The 13,540-nt window shown below is 39.5% G+C and overlaps 1 protein-coding gene across 2 annotated transcripts in view; it reads right to left on the bottom strand.

The window, feature by feature from the left end:
- Positions 1–5,115: 5,115 nt before the first annotated feature.
- BEND4 (BEN domain containing 4) overlaps positions 5,116–13,540 on the bottom strand; it is a 45,905-nt gene continuing 37,480 nt past the window's right edge. The window contains exon 5 of one of the 2 annotated variants that reach the window (XM_075567228.1): positions 5,116–10,752. In XM_075567228.1, the coding sequence (XP_075423343.1) occupies positions 10,535–10,752 (218 nt within the window). In that variant the 3' untranslated portion in view covers positions 5,116–10,534. The remainder of the gene's footprint in view (positions 10,753–13,540) is intronic. The other variant, XM_075567236.1, reaches the window with a different exon arrangement.

Raw genomic sequence — 13,540 nt, 5'->3', positions numbered from 1 at the left:
GTAGAAGAATGAGCGGCTGAGCTGACCGCTGTGAGGGGCAGTCTGCCTGAACCATCAATAAAGATGCCCTTAGTCACAAGAACTCTCGTGTGTGAGTGTGAAGTTACTCCGCAGAGGAAGGCACCACAAAGGAGGTCCTCATCAGAACCATCTCCTTGCGGATGCAGAGATCCTGATGAGGTGGAGGCACTGCACTGTATGTAGGTAGGACTCCAGGAGGGTCCAGAAAGACCGTTACACACGTAAAACCCAATTTTCTCTACAATAGACGGTATATATCGATTTCCAAACAACCATAATTGTTACAACTTACCTTACAGCTAGTACTCCTTTGATTTTGTTGGGACATCTGTATTTTCTGAGTGCTGGAGCGTGTGCACATACAAAGAGGAATGTCTAGTTGTATTGGCACTAAAGTATCCCCTATCTATTGCCTTTCTAGGTTCAAACTATGAAAGAGATGGTCCATTTGAAGAGCAATCCAAGAAATATCCTATATGTGTTTTTTTTTAATTTTTAAATCAGTTCTGTTGTATTAGATAATACTTACTAACTTTCTCCCCCCCAACTCTTAATGCTATTTTTAAGGAGGTTTAATATACTGAGCATCCTTTATTTCAATAGCAGGCTTTAGCCCACTTCGCAAGCAGTGCAAGATATTTGTAACACTTTTCTGTTTGTGATCATTTGTTGCCAATATTCACTGACGGTTTTTGCAGTGTTTGCTTCTGCTTTTTACTGGAATAGTTATAACATTTGAAAAATGATATGCCTACACGATCAACTTCATCCATAAATGGTACATCTTTAAGGGACTTTAAAACACTTGACTGCATATTATTAGCGACGTGGTGTACGGTACGGTTACTTGGTGCTTGGCATCCTTTGACATTTTTGATGCTAATCCATTAGCTGCACCGATCATTGAATCGGCCCCATCAGTACCGAGGCCTACAAGTCATTACCCATTCCTCCAATCTAAGCCTGAGCATTGTCAATGCTGATGAGATAATCTGAAGTTGTGCTATTTTGCAGGGGAGCCATTACTAAAAATTATTCTTTTATTGGGTTATTTTCTAAGTATCTTGCATATATAAAGACTTTTTCACTTCCGATCAATTCAACCATCTAGCATAATTGAACAGAAATCTGAATTCTTCACATCTGCCACATGTTTACGTATGCAATTTGCAATGTGCTTCACACAGTCTTTACATTGCTTATGGTTGGAATACTCATCTCCCACTTCAACATTTCATTTGTTTGCCAAACCTATCAAGCCTCCATATCGCTGAATGGCTTGTTATTGATTGCAATGTAATATGCCACATTTAAGCGTATGTTAACACCGTGAAACATCTTCTCGTCCATTTTTCTTTATTACATATTTTGCCAGAGGAACATTTTTTTCGGTTTTCTTGAGCATTTTTGTGCCACAATACTTTGAGATTGAAATGTTCGGTGGTGAAAGGGCTCCTTGAACCCATTAACTGCATGAGTATCACATACTGTAAATGCAGAAACTGAAGACGCACAGAACACTTTGCTACACTCGTACATTTTGTCATATACAAGCCATGTGCATTACCACTTGGCTATACATTTTCTCTTTTGGGGTACTGTTCCTGCAGCTGTATTGCTGGCACTGAGACTTGCTGCCAGTTTTGCTGCTGTGATAGATGCTGCATTTGCAATTGTAGTTGTCACTGGTTGGAAAAAACAACACAAACTACAGTAACTACGGTATGAAACCTTTCAATGACCAGTGACCCCCCTCCCACTTCATTCACATTACCCACACTGACCCTGTGACGGGAGGGGGTAACCAGGCACTTTAATAAAGATCAGCCCGGTTTGGTTACACCTGATCCGTGTATAAGAGTTAGCTCTTGGGCCCAGTAAGATTGTACCATTCCAATGTATTGTATTAAAAGTATTTTTGGTGTTTTCCCTTTCTGGGCATGCAATCAAGCAGGTATTGCTAGGGTATGAGTTTCAAGTTTTTTTTTTGCAGAGGAACCGTTGACAGAATGTGCCTAGGAGGTTGGGGTCCTGAGTTGTCGGTTCCCCTATAAATGTACACGGAAATCATGCCTGATACTCGGATACATGTAGGCACATTGTCCCGGCAATACCTCCCCATGAAAACGCAAGTGCGACTGACCACACGGGTACCCTGCTTCAGCACAGCCCAGAAAGGAGAATGAGGTCCAGGGATAAAACATATATTCCTGTGGCTGAGGGAATCCTTAGGTTAAGGGGGGTACGCCAGCTAGTGCCAAGGTGACCCACAACCAGTATAGGGTTTGTGGGTGCCCCAACCGTATATAAAGTTGATGGGGGACTCTGAGTCCAGACTGAGTTCAAGGGAAAGTGAGTGGGGAATAAGGCAGATAGAAATAAAACTACGTTTCCTTTTCTGTCCCGTTTCCCAAGACTCATCAGGGAATGAAGTAGCGTCATAGCTACGAAACGCATAGGATAACCAAGTGTTAATAGTAATTTGTCAATCAGTTGCCTCATAACTGCTGTTCCTGGTATACTGTAATACCCCTGACAGTAGATTTGGTGAGCCACTTCCCCACACATGACTCATTGCGGAGGAGCGGTTTCCCGTAGCAGAGCCATGGTGGATCGTGACCACTTCCTGTTAGTGAGGTTTCTCCCTGCGGACACACTATCACCTAGTTGGGTGTAATTTTGGACTGCGGCGCCTAGAAGGCAAAAACTCTCTATGCCCGGCAATCATAACATCTAGTGGAACGGACATTTCTTCCCTGATGAGACGTGCACCATGGGACTGTGTGATTGAACGGCCAGCCATCAGTCGTAAGGAGGACAAGCACCGTCCTGATACAGCCTGGGAGATCCAACAGAGTGATTCGATCCTGTCTGCAGATTCCTGTGTGGTGTGTGGTAACCTTTGTGTTTGAACCATACAATGTGATTTATCTTTTACATTGATGTACACAAAATACTTACCTTTTATCTTCCATTAATAATCATTTTGATATACTTCACTAGTTGCGTCTTTGTGCTGTGTTTTTGTCGTTGTTCTCTTAGTGCATTGAGGGTGCTGAGTGACCCTCTAATATCATCAGCTGCAGACGCTCATGTTATAATACACGGTTATGTATGCCTATGAATTTATCACTGTGTGTTAAGATTCTCATGGTATTGTTTGGGTATTTATCACCAAAATTTGGTTATATCACTTTATGGTTATAATTTAGTTGCGCACTTTTTTTGTTCACGTATTTTATACGTCTGCTGATGTGTAGGGCTAAGCAGCAAAGACATACATAAATGCAATCCCACTTACAACATACTGTATTGTGGTTGCAGTAAAGTGAAAGTACTTACCTGTGTAACACCCTCTCTTTTATCGTTACCTTTGTTTCCATGGTCCTCCGCTGGTGATCTTGAGGTCTATGATAACACTCCTAATAAGATACATGCAAACCAGTGTTTTTTTTCCCCCAGTGACTCTTAATACTCACCTTATTAAGGACTTTTGAAATTAATTTCTGTTTTGCTGTGGTCATACATTACTTATGATTGATCATGCCAAGCACCTACATATCCCCAAATTACTTTAAAATGACAGATTCAAAATCTTGCATATAGTTTATATGGAAAAACTTTCAGCTTACCTGAATGGCTCCACCTCACAATTTTCGGAGACTTGGGCCCCTTGATTTCGACACGCAGGTATATTTAGACTAAAATAATCTCTGAACAGTGTGTTTCACGATGCATTTAAATTGTTGCCCACTATACTATATATGTACAAATGCTGTCCCCTTTCCCTAACCCCCCTCAACCGTGTTATTACCAGATGGTATGTATCAATGTACCCCCCCCCTTTTTTTTCTTTTTTATGTATCCCTTCTCTTTAAAAAGACCAATAAAAATTCAAGTAATAAAAAAAAAAAAATTACAGATTCAGCCAGTGCTGTTTTTTTTAAAACTATTTAAAAGTTTAACCTGCCTTTGGAGCCCACCTCCATATTCAAAGCAATATATCAAATGTTTTGACTTTAGAATCTAGCAATGGTTGTAGGTATCTTTTTAATTTAGAGAAGATCAGCAACTTTAAAGCAAATGTACATGGATTGATTATAGCCAAAATAATAAAGCATTGTAAAGCTTAGAGTGGCCTAGTGGCAAGATCACAGTCTCAAAGTAAGTGGGCCCAGTTCGAATCACAGTTCTGCTCTCGTTCTGACTATGTGATTATGTCCCTGTGCCTTAGGCAATGGGCCTTATTCTATAAAGTGCAATAACGCCAATCTGGGGCTACCGCTATAGCGTTTATTGCTAGCGCGTGTGGTAGCGCAGAATCTGCTGTATTTCACTTTATAGAATAAAGACCAATGTCAGTAACGGATTAATTGGGGCAGATTTAGTAAGCTCCGATACCAGGTATCGTGCTGCGATCACATGTTACCTGCTATTAAACACAATGGGGCTTATGCAGAGAGGATAGAAATGCAAATCGCGCCATCTTCTGGCCAAAAAACTCGCCAGAAACCCTTTTGCTGCCGAGAACATGGCGAGATTTATAAAATCCGCCACAACAGTTTCCGGAAGTTACAAATTCGCCAAACACGTGGCGAGAAGCTTAAACTCGCCATGTTTATGTACCGTGGAATTCCAGTAGCACCGATGTGCTTGAACGCGCCATTATGTGGCTTAGTATGGCGAGTTTGAAGTCTCCACGAAAAGTTGGCAAGTTGCTGCTTGTTACATTTAACGGTAATGGAAACTCGCCAACATTACCAACATGTCTGAAAGGAGGTAACGCACTTGCCTGCATAGGGCCATAAATTACGCCAAATCACTGTCTATGTTATTGCCGTTTTCCCAGTAACTCACGTTGCTCTCTGCATAAGCCCCAATGGCACTTATCCAGTATCAGAGCTCTGTTAATGCCGGCTATTGTGCCTGAAACGTTTTCTGTACAGCACTGCGTCCCATTGTCTGCCCTATGCAGGAAACACATGATTTAAGAATACCATGCCGATAGAAAACGGCTACATGCAGTATAAATTGCAGGTGGTTCCCTACAATAATGCTGAAAATAAAATGACACTGACTATAGTTTGACTTTTATTTTGCATTTGTGTGTAAGTGGTGATTTGTAGTAACAAAACGTATGTTCAAATTAGAGCTAAAACAATACCTGTCATTTGTTTTAATTAACATATTTTATAATTATAAAATATTTACTTAAAAAAAAAAAAGTGTCCACATTAAAAGGCCCTAAAAGAAATGTGCACTTTTAACACATAGAAAACTGTTCACATTTCCTAGGGTATTGTCACAGAAAGAAACATTCTACACTATTTTAGGCACCTTTTCTAATCTATATTGCTAATAACTATTAATAATCTATTCCTACGTCGCATTTACTTCACACGGCATTATCATCAATAGAAAGTATTCAGAATAAATTACACCCTAACAAGAAAAATATTTGAATAGATGGTAGTCTCTATTTGTATCACAGTTGATCTTCACAAAGTCATTCATCATATAAAATAGAGGAAAAGGCATGTTGGTACGGATTCACACTACTGCGGCAAGAAGTTTCAGGCGAGATAGATAGCTACCAGCAAAGGGAGCCGTACAGCTGCAAGAAGGGCCTGCAATGTATACCATCAAAGGCAGGGGTGGGCAACTCCAGTGCTCAAGGGCCCCAACAGGTCAGGTTTTCAGGTTATCCCTGTTTCAGCACAGGTGGCTCAGTCGAAGACAGTGCGGAAGCAGGGATAGCTTGAAAACCTGACCTGTTGAGGGGCCCTTGAGGACTGGAGTTGCCCACCCCTGATCTCAGGTGACAACTCAATACCTGTTTCCAGATATAGACTGGGACAGAGCCATTCTCTATAGAGTGCAGTGTAAATTGTCTTTGCAAGGATGTGAAATGTCAAAACTGGACTGACTGATATTGTTCCTGGTAACTACATGTGGCAGCAAAAAGCTAAAAAGACACCCGAAGGGCTTCATTCTTCGTAAACTTCCATAATTGTTCATGGAAACTGGGTGAAATACAGTTTGAATCTTTTTATTTTAAACCATCACAAATGAAAAGTCTGTATATAGTACTAGATAAAATAAATTAGTTCTTCAGAACTTCCTACTGCTATCTTTGTTGAGTGTACAATTGGATTCAACTTGGTTTGGACCTTGTTATCATAATACATAAAATAAAACAATGTGCAATACTTCTAAAATATATATATATATATAATCTATATATTTATTTTTTATCTTTTTACTAGGCCACTATATAGTGCTATGGTATGATAGTACTATGATCAAGGCATGTGTATCATAATAACACTGGCCCAGAGCAGAATCAACATATCTACTACACTATTTTAAGACGATTACATCATTTTTGGCTGTTAAACATAAATTAAAATTGACAATGCTAAAGTAATTGAATAAATGCTGTCTTTACCCTTTTTGACTCTCAAACAGTAGTAAAGACACATCGTATTCATGATAGCTCTATGCAGTTCGGTAAACCAAAAAAAAAGTGCATACAATATTTGCTGACATTTTGTTAGTTACTGGCTTGGTTAAACCCTTATCTTCGGGTTGGAAGGTATCAGACATACCCATTTAAAATATAAAAGCACAGATATACAAAATGGTGCTAAGCCTTAACAAACTTTATGGTAAATTCTGGGCGCTAAATAGAAGTAAAGCTTAGTACCATAATACATACAATACATCAGGTCCCATGTGACTGCTTATTTACATCACAACTGTAAACCAGCAGTGCCAAGTACATTCTGTTTTACTGAAGCAGTTTTGTATTTTGCAGTATGGGTGGACTTGCAAGGGGAAGGTGACCAGCTGCAAAAGTTCCACTTGCTTTAACCCCATTTCCTTTGTGTACCTCCTATTGCTAGGCAGACAGCACAATGGAAGTAGCATCATTTCCAAAGTAATGGTACCTCTGGACCACAGAAAATACTGCGGACACTTGCAATTCACATAACCATGCATAGTGCTATTTATTAGGTCTCTTACGAAAAGGAATGTGGCGTCTGCACTTTTAATCGATGGGACATCAGTAATAAACCTAATACTGCCTCGATGTTATTTGCCCTATTAAGGATTGTCCACTTATAATTTTAGGCAGCATTCAATGCATGGGGCATGTATTGATTACTATAATTATTATAATACTCATAAGCAATTGTACTGAGTATGCCCCTTCCACCTAGAGATGTGAATGAGAGATTCAGTCTTGCACACCTTAAATATTATAACATGAGCAATATACTTGAGTTTAAAGGTACTGGTGCTCCGTGGTTCGGGGAAAAAACCTGTCTGGTGTAATTTCAAGTATATGGAAGTAAGTAGAAGATCCAGGGCACCACGGATTTGTAGAAAAGACGTCACTTGATAAAGAACTCTGTGCAGTTCGAAACGATGTGTGTGCCACTGAAAGAATACATTTCTTTTCTACAAATCCGGAGTGCCCTGGATCTTCTACAGTACTTACTTCCGTCCACCTAGAGAACATAGAGGTCAGCACAGCTTGAAAAACAAGGCAAATACCAGGTGCCCTATGCTACTTTTCGATGGCGTCTACCACAGATGACCTTGTCTAATCCAACACTACCTCCAGTCTCTTAAATGCCCTTTCTGACACTACAGTTTCATAATAACGTATTTATTCCATTCGCTAAACAGAAGAATACTTCTACTGGTTGAAAGTTTGTACTTAGACTTGACAATGCCTCATATTACTATATTCACAGATTTTGTATTTTCGGTAGAGATGGGATCCAAATAAATAGTAAATATGTGATGCTATGTTAGGTAGAAATAATAATAGTTTGAGTTTCTACAATATTGAAACAGCTCATTTTAATCCAGGTATTTTACAAAGACTTGACTTTTAATGAATCACATATACACACACACACACACGGAAATAGAATAGTGTATTATTCATGGGCAGGTGTGATTTCTATTGCTGGCAAAGGGGCCTGCCACAATTTTACGGGCTTTTTTATTTACGAAGTTCATATGAGACAGGCAAACAATATAAACCGTACATCAGTCAAGGAGAGCAGAACCCAAAATTCCTCCTCGTGAAAGACGAACAAAACATCAACATGTTTTACAAAGGGCCTTGGCCAATGTAATAATGCTAACAGTGTGCCAGCATGATTTATATTAACATCTTGTGATGAAATGTATTTCTAAACTAAAGTCAGTCACCCAGAAGCTATAAAAACAGACTAACAGCAATGCCAGATAATACATATTTATCTTTCATTGACTTCAACCATTAACACGGTGTACAATTTATTAGGCTCTTGGCTGGCGGGAAGACCTCTACCTTATTTTCTATGCAATGGCCCAGATGTACTAAACCAGAGCTTCTCAAACTCCTCCTCAGGTTTCTGAGACAACCACCCAATATTCTATTGTAATGTTATGCAAGAATGTGCGTTCACCGGTGTACAAGTGTTTTATTCCAAAAACCTGCTATGGCTGGGGATTCCTGAGCCGAGTTTGAGAGCCACTGCACTTAACTGTACTAGGCCTTACCACTCCTGGAAGTGGCGGTCTCTGTCAACACCAAAATGCACCAATGGGAGTGACGTTTAAGAGAGTAATGTTGGGTGATTGATTCCTTCTTATATCCAACGTGGTAAATATGGTGAGCTGAGACATGAAATGAGTTTGATTTCCTCCGACTACTTCCTTTTGTGTGATGTCCCTGTAGTGGCGGATATCCCATTAGGCCCGGGGCTAGGGCGGCGAAATTATGGAGCGGCAAAATTGTCCGCCCCCATATACAATTTTTTCTGCACTATCGGGAAGTCATTTAGCGGTTGCGGTTGCCTTCTTACCTGCCTCACTCTTCCGTCAAATGACGCCGTGGATGTTGCCAACGTAACGTCATGGCAACGCGTCAAATGACATTGCATTACCATGACAAGTCACGTTGGTGACTTCCATTGCGTCAGAGACGCTGCTGTTCAGAAAAAGGAGGGGTGGCAGGTAAGGAGGCGGTCTAGGGGCACTGTTTATACAGATGCAGCCCCTCTCTCACCTTATATTGGTCTTTTATTCACAAACACTCCCCTAGTCAGAGGCCTCTGAAGAAAAAAGAAATATGCTTCATTTCTGAAGAAACAAAAGCATCTACATGTTTACTTTAACCACGGTTACATTGTTAAGGAAGACCGATTGTTAAATCATTAACAAAATGCTGTTTTCTAGGTCGGCTATCAGGGATTGCCTACAGAAGTCGTATTTTAACCTTACCTGAACCAGGGGTCTCCCGATCTCTTTGGGGCCCCGCAGTTCCTGAGATATTTATAGGTTTTTGTGCCGTGTTGACACATATGGCCACAAATAAAAGTGGCAACTACATCTTCTAATGACATCACAACTTTCTATTGGCTGCCGGAGCAAACCTGGCTTCACTGCCATTTTGTGTCCGACGGGAAACTATCTCCAAAACGGCTGGTTGCTAGGGAACAGGGAGTCCCCGGATAATAGACTGCAGAAGTGATAAGACTTTGCACCATTTAGTAGATTGAAAGGTTTAAAAAGTGTGATCAGAATTAGAAATATATAAATAAGAGGTGTCTGTTTATTTTGTACCTACTTTATTGCACGAGGCACATGCAGATCATGGCTTCTAATACTTTGCACTGCTGCAATACAGGCCCCTCAGCGAGCAAAGATGTTACACGGTGCATTCACATATATGGCCACATGAAACTTATGACAGCAATATGTTTAACCGGGTAAAAGTAGGCGATTGGTGCCTTCAAACAGTCATAAAAGTACGTTATACATTGTTTTAGTTTTCACTGATAATCTTGTTGTAAACGAACACATGTCTATTTTTTGTTTTAACCAACCATACATATCACTGTCATTAGTTAAATGTGTCCTAAGTGGGACAGCACATTTAAAGCAATGGAAGAATTGTTTCAGTTCACCTTTAAGTTAACAAGTAAACCCAACAATGATGCAAAATAATTAAGTTCCAAGATAGTGGCGAGAACTTGTGATGAACACAGGATGTAACAAGTTGAAATGCTGCGTGTGTTAACTAAAGTAAATAATGTAAATACTACTAAAGCTAATTCTACAGAAGAGAATAACATATTCCTCTTCGGTGTTATTCAGGACCTAAAGGCCGGTAGATATGTTCATATGTACCAATGACCTGTGTTCATATACCTTTTCTGTATGGAACATACGTCCACATAATGAGGTCCATAGCAAGTTCCTGAATCATTAGGATGACAATTCTTATACACACAGATTTACCTCTGGCCCTTAGTATAATTTGGGTTCTTTGAGTAGCAGACCCTTTCACAGCTGGTAGGGCCTTCAAACATTCTGTTTCAGGCACCTTTTGCAGCAAAAAAACAAAAACAAAGATACATTAACTGAACTGTTACACTGTTTCATTTTGCGACTAATTTTTTTTTCTTGATTATTTTTTTAAATCTTTTATTTTTTGCTTCCATTTACATCAATCTCCAGATCCATCAAGAGAACCTCTGTTGAACATCTCCTCTTGACAACCTTGGTGGTCAATACCGTCGTAATATGAATTTCCATTATGGAAGAAAGTACCCACTGCACGTCCTTGGCGAGCATGCCCTACAGCGTCACTGAACACCTTGTTTATCTGTTCTTCTGATGGCATCCACCAGTCAGGGTTTGAGGTGCAGTGCATCCTAATGAACTCTGGGGGATATTGGAGAAATACAGAACACAACATCATAAATATACATTGTAGTAAACCTATATAACAATTATATTGATGGTTACTATACAGTATATCATGACTGAGGGCCCTGTCTGTGGTGATTTGATTTGGATAGTGGGTAACAACCTACTCAGATAGGGGGCTGTCTAAATGTATATATCTTTGGGAAAGCCATTAAACAATGATATATATATATATTTTTATTAATCTGAGCTCAGAAAAAACATTTTGTAAACATCTTAACTCATTGCTTGGTGCTTAGATGGACGGAGCGGTTTTCTCAGTTTAGCATTTTGCTAACTCTATTCTAAAAACAAACATGAATAATCATAGGTTTATACCCCGGGTAATACCCCAGGTGGTGGCAGTGGATAAATCTGATTTGCAATGGAGTAGGGGTTAATATTAACTCACTGGAGGTACCGTGTGGAGGAGAATGGTGAGTTGGCTGGCGTAGCCGTGTGTATTAACCCTGGTTGCATATCTAAGTCACGTGTGCTGTTCGTGGCAGTGGTATATTGGGACATATTTAGGAGAGATAGAACTTATTTGAGGGACATGTGCGAAAGTGAAGAGTGAGGCAGCTCGCGGGTTGTATACTAATCCATGTCCTATAGAGGAGATATTTTCCATTTGACGGACCTCTGAGGCAGTGAAAAGTGGGAGCGCTTGCGTGTGTGTGTATTAACCCTTGTCCCGTATGCAGGTCGCGGGCTCGCAGGGTGCCGTACATTACAGGTATTTTAACCCAGAGTTTGATTAATCTGTGGGCAAGTGTTTTATGGAATAACACATCTTAGTAAACATGGCCCTAATTCTCCAGCACAATAATACTTATCCAGGACAACTATATTTCCACCAGTCTCACTCCAGCTGCCAATAGAAACATGGAACATCATCAGGAGAGACATGGTGGCTTTCTATTGGTGATCACATTGGATTCTTTTTTTATTTTGCAAGAAATTGGCAAAAATGAAAGGTCTAATTTTCCAGCAACAGGGGGATCTTCTGAACTATGAGTATTGTGATTGAGCTCCTGTGCACAAATCAGATTTAAGAAGGTGAAAACATACTAATAAGTGGGAGTTCCATAAAAGGTGTCACTGTTTAAACCCCTGATGAAGTTGTCATACAACTGTGATTTGAAGCGAATTTCCCTTCTACTTTTGCCGTTTACCTTGGCGCACTACCATCCAATCTGAGTTCCACGCATCTTTATTATTTTACCCTTTTCAACTGTAAATGGAGTGTGCTGTATGTAACTTTTTGGGGGGTATAAACAAACGTAGATGATGTAGGTTAAAGGATCAAGTGGATCTGAAATCCCAAATGATCAAGAAATGACTTTGTGCGTGGATTCTATAAAATAAGAATATTCTAACCTAAATCAACAGTGTGCTCCACGATAATGCAACAAAGAAAAACGGGCTCTTTCTGAGATAGTAAAGTTAAGATAATGAGTTAGTTTAACAGGCAGAGAAATATGTTTCACCCTTATTGTGATCTCACATAGAAGAACAAGTCAGACACGAAGGGAGTTATCAAGTTCAAAAACTAATTTTGAACAGCGTCAACTTATGCAGGCATTTTCTGTCAATGTGCACCAAAAGATGTGGGTTGTGTATATAGGGGGACTGTGAGGTAGAGTTAATACACAGTACTGTATAGGGATGCCACAAGTACTTTATCATACATGTTGGCTAATAGCTATACACAGTACGCCCCTGTGCAAAATGCTAGGTACATACTGCAGAGCAACATATTCCTACATCTTCAATGGGAAAGTGGGTAGCATGGGGCCAGTAGGCATAAGGGAAGAAAAGGTAGTTATTATATTGCTTGCATTATAACAATACCTTTGCCAATACATATGTGCAATATTAGCTATTTCTTTGTACCAAAAACATGAATAGCTGTTTTTATCGGATTTTAATGAACAGGCCCAAGACATTTTAATGCACAGTCTATGCTTTTACATCTCTAGCAGTAATTGCAAAGGTGACTGGTTAAAACAGATATGTATTTTCATGAAAACGCGGTGCAGTATTTGCTAGGCTACATTGTGACAGCTCTTCAACCAATTAAGCCTCTGTCTTATTATTCCTATGCGAAGCCTTCCTCTTTATAATACTGTAATTCTGCTCAACAATCAGCAGTGACTCACATTACAGTTTATTAGTTTAAAATCTCTGCTGGTTTTATTTACATAGCTGTAACATCTGGCACGGGTTTAAATAATGATCAAAAGGGACATCTGTTAATCTGCACTTACGGAATGATATCATTTGTTTAAATGCTCATTGACTGATGTTGGTGTATTATAATTAATGCTCCTGTATCTTCCCCCTCTTTTGGTGCAAATGGATATTAAAATAATGTGATATTGTTTGAAGCGCACAATTGGAATCTCCCTAACAAAACCCCCCAATAATGTTAATTTAATGTAGCCATGTATTATCATAACTCTGTGCCCAAGACATACTTGAAAAAGAGAGGTAACTCTCAATGTATTACTTCCTGATAAACACATTTTACAAATAAATAATTCATAAATAAATAAAACAATAAAGTAAAATGAATGTAAACCAAAGAAGTCCAAAGTAAAAACGTCCCCACATGCTGTTTAAGGAAATGAAACATTACATTTATCAAAAATTCCATGCAACTAATACAAAGTCGAAAACCTAGTTTGTAAAATCAATCTAAAAAAACAACATGGTTACAAAGCAGGTGCAGAATACATCTTAGGGCTGTTTCTGTGGTTTC

The sequence above is a fragment of the Ascaphus truei genome, chromosome 1 (genome assembly GCF_040206685.1).
Source record: "Ascaphus truei isolate aAscTru1 chromosome 1, aAscTru1.hap1, whole genome shotgun sequence".
Taxonomy (NCBI): Eukaryota; Metazoa; Chordata; class Amphibia; order Anura; family Ascaphidae; genus Ascaphus; species Ascaphus truei.
This window is presented reverse-complemented; position numbering and strand designations above follow the sequence as displayed.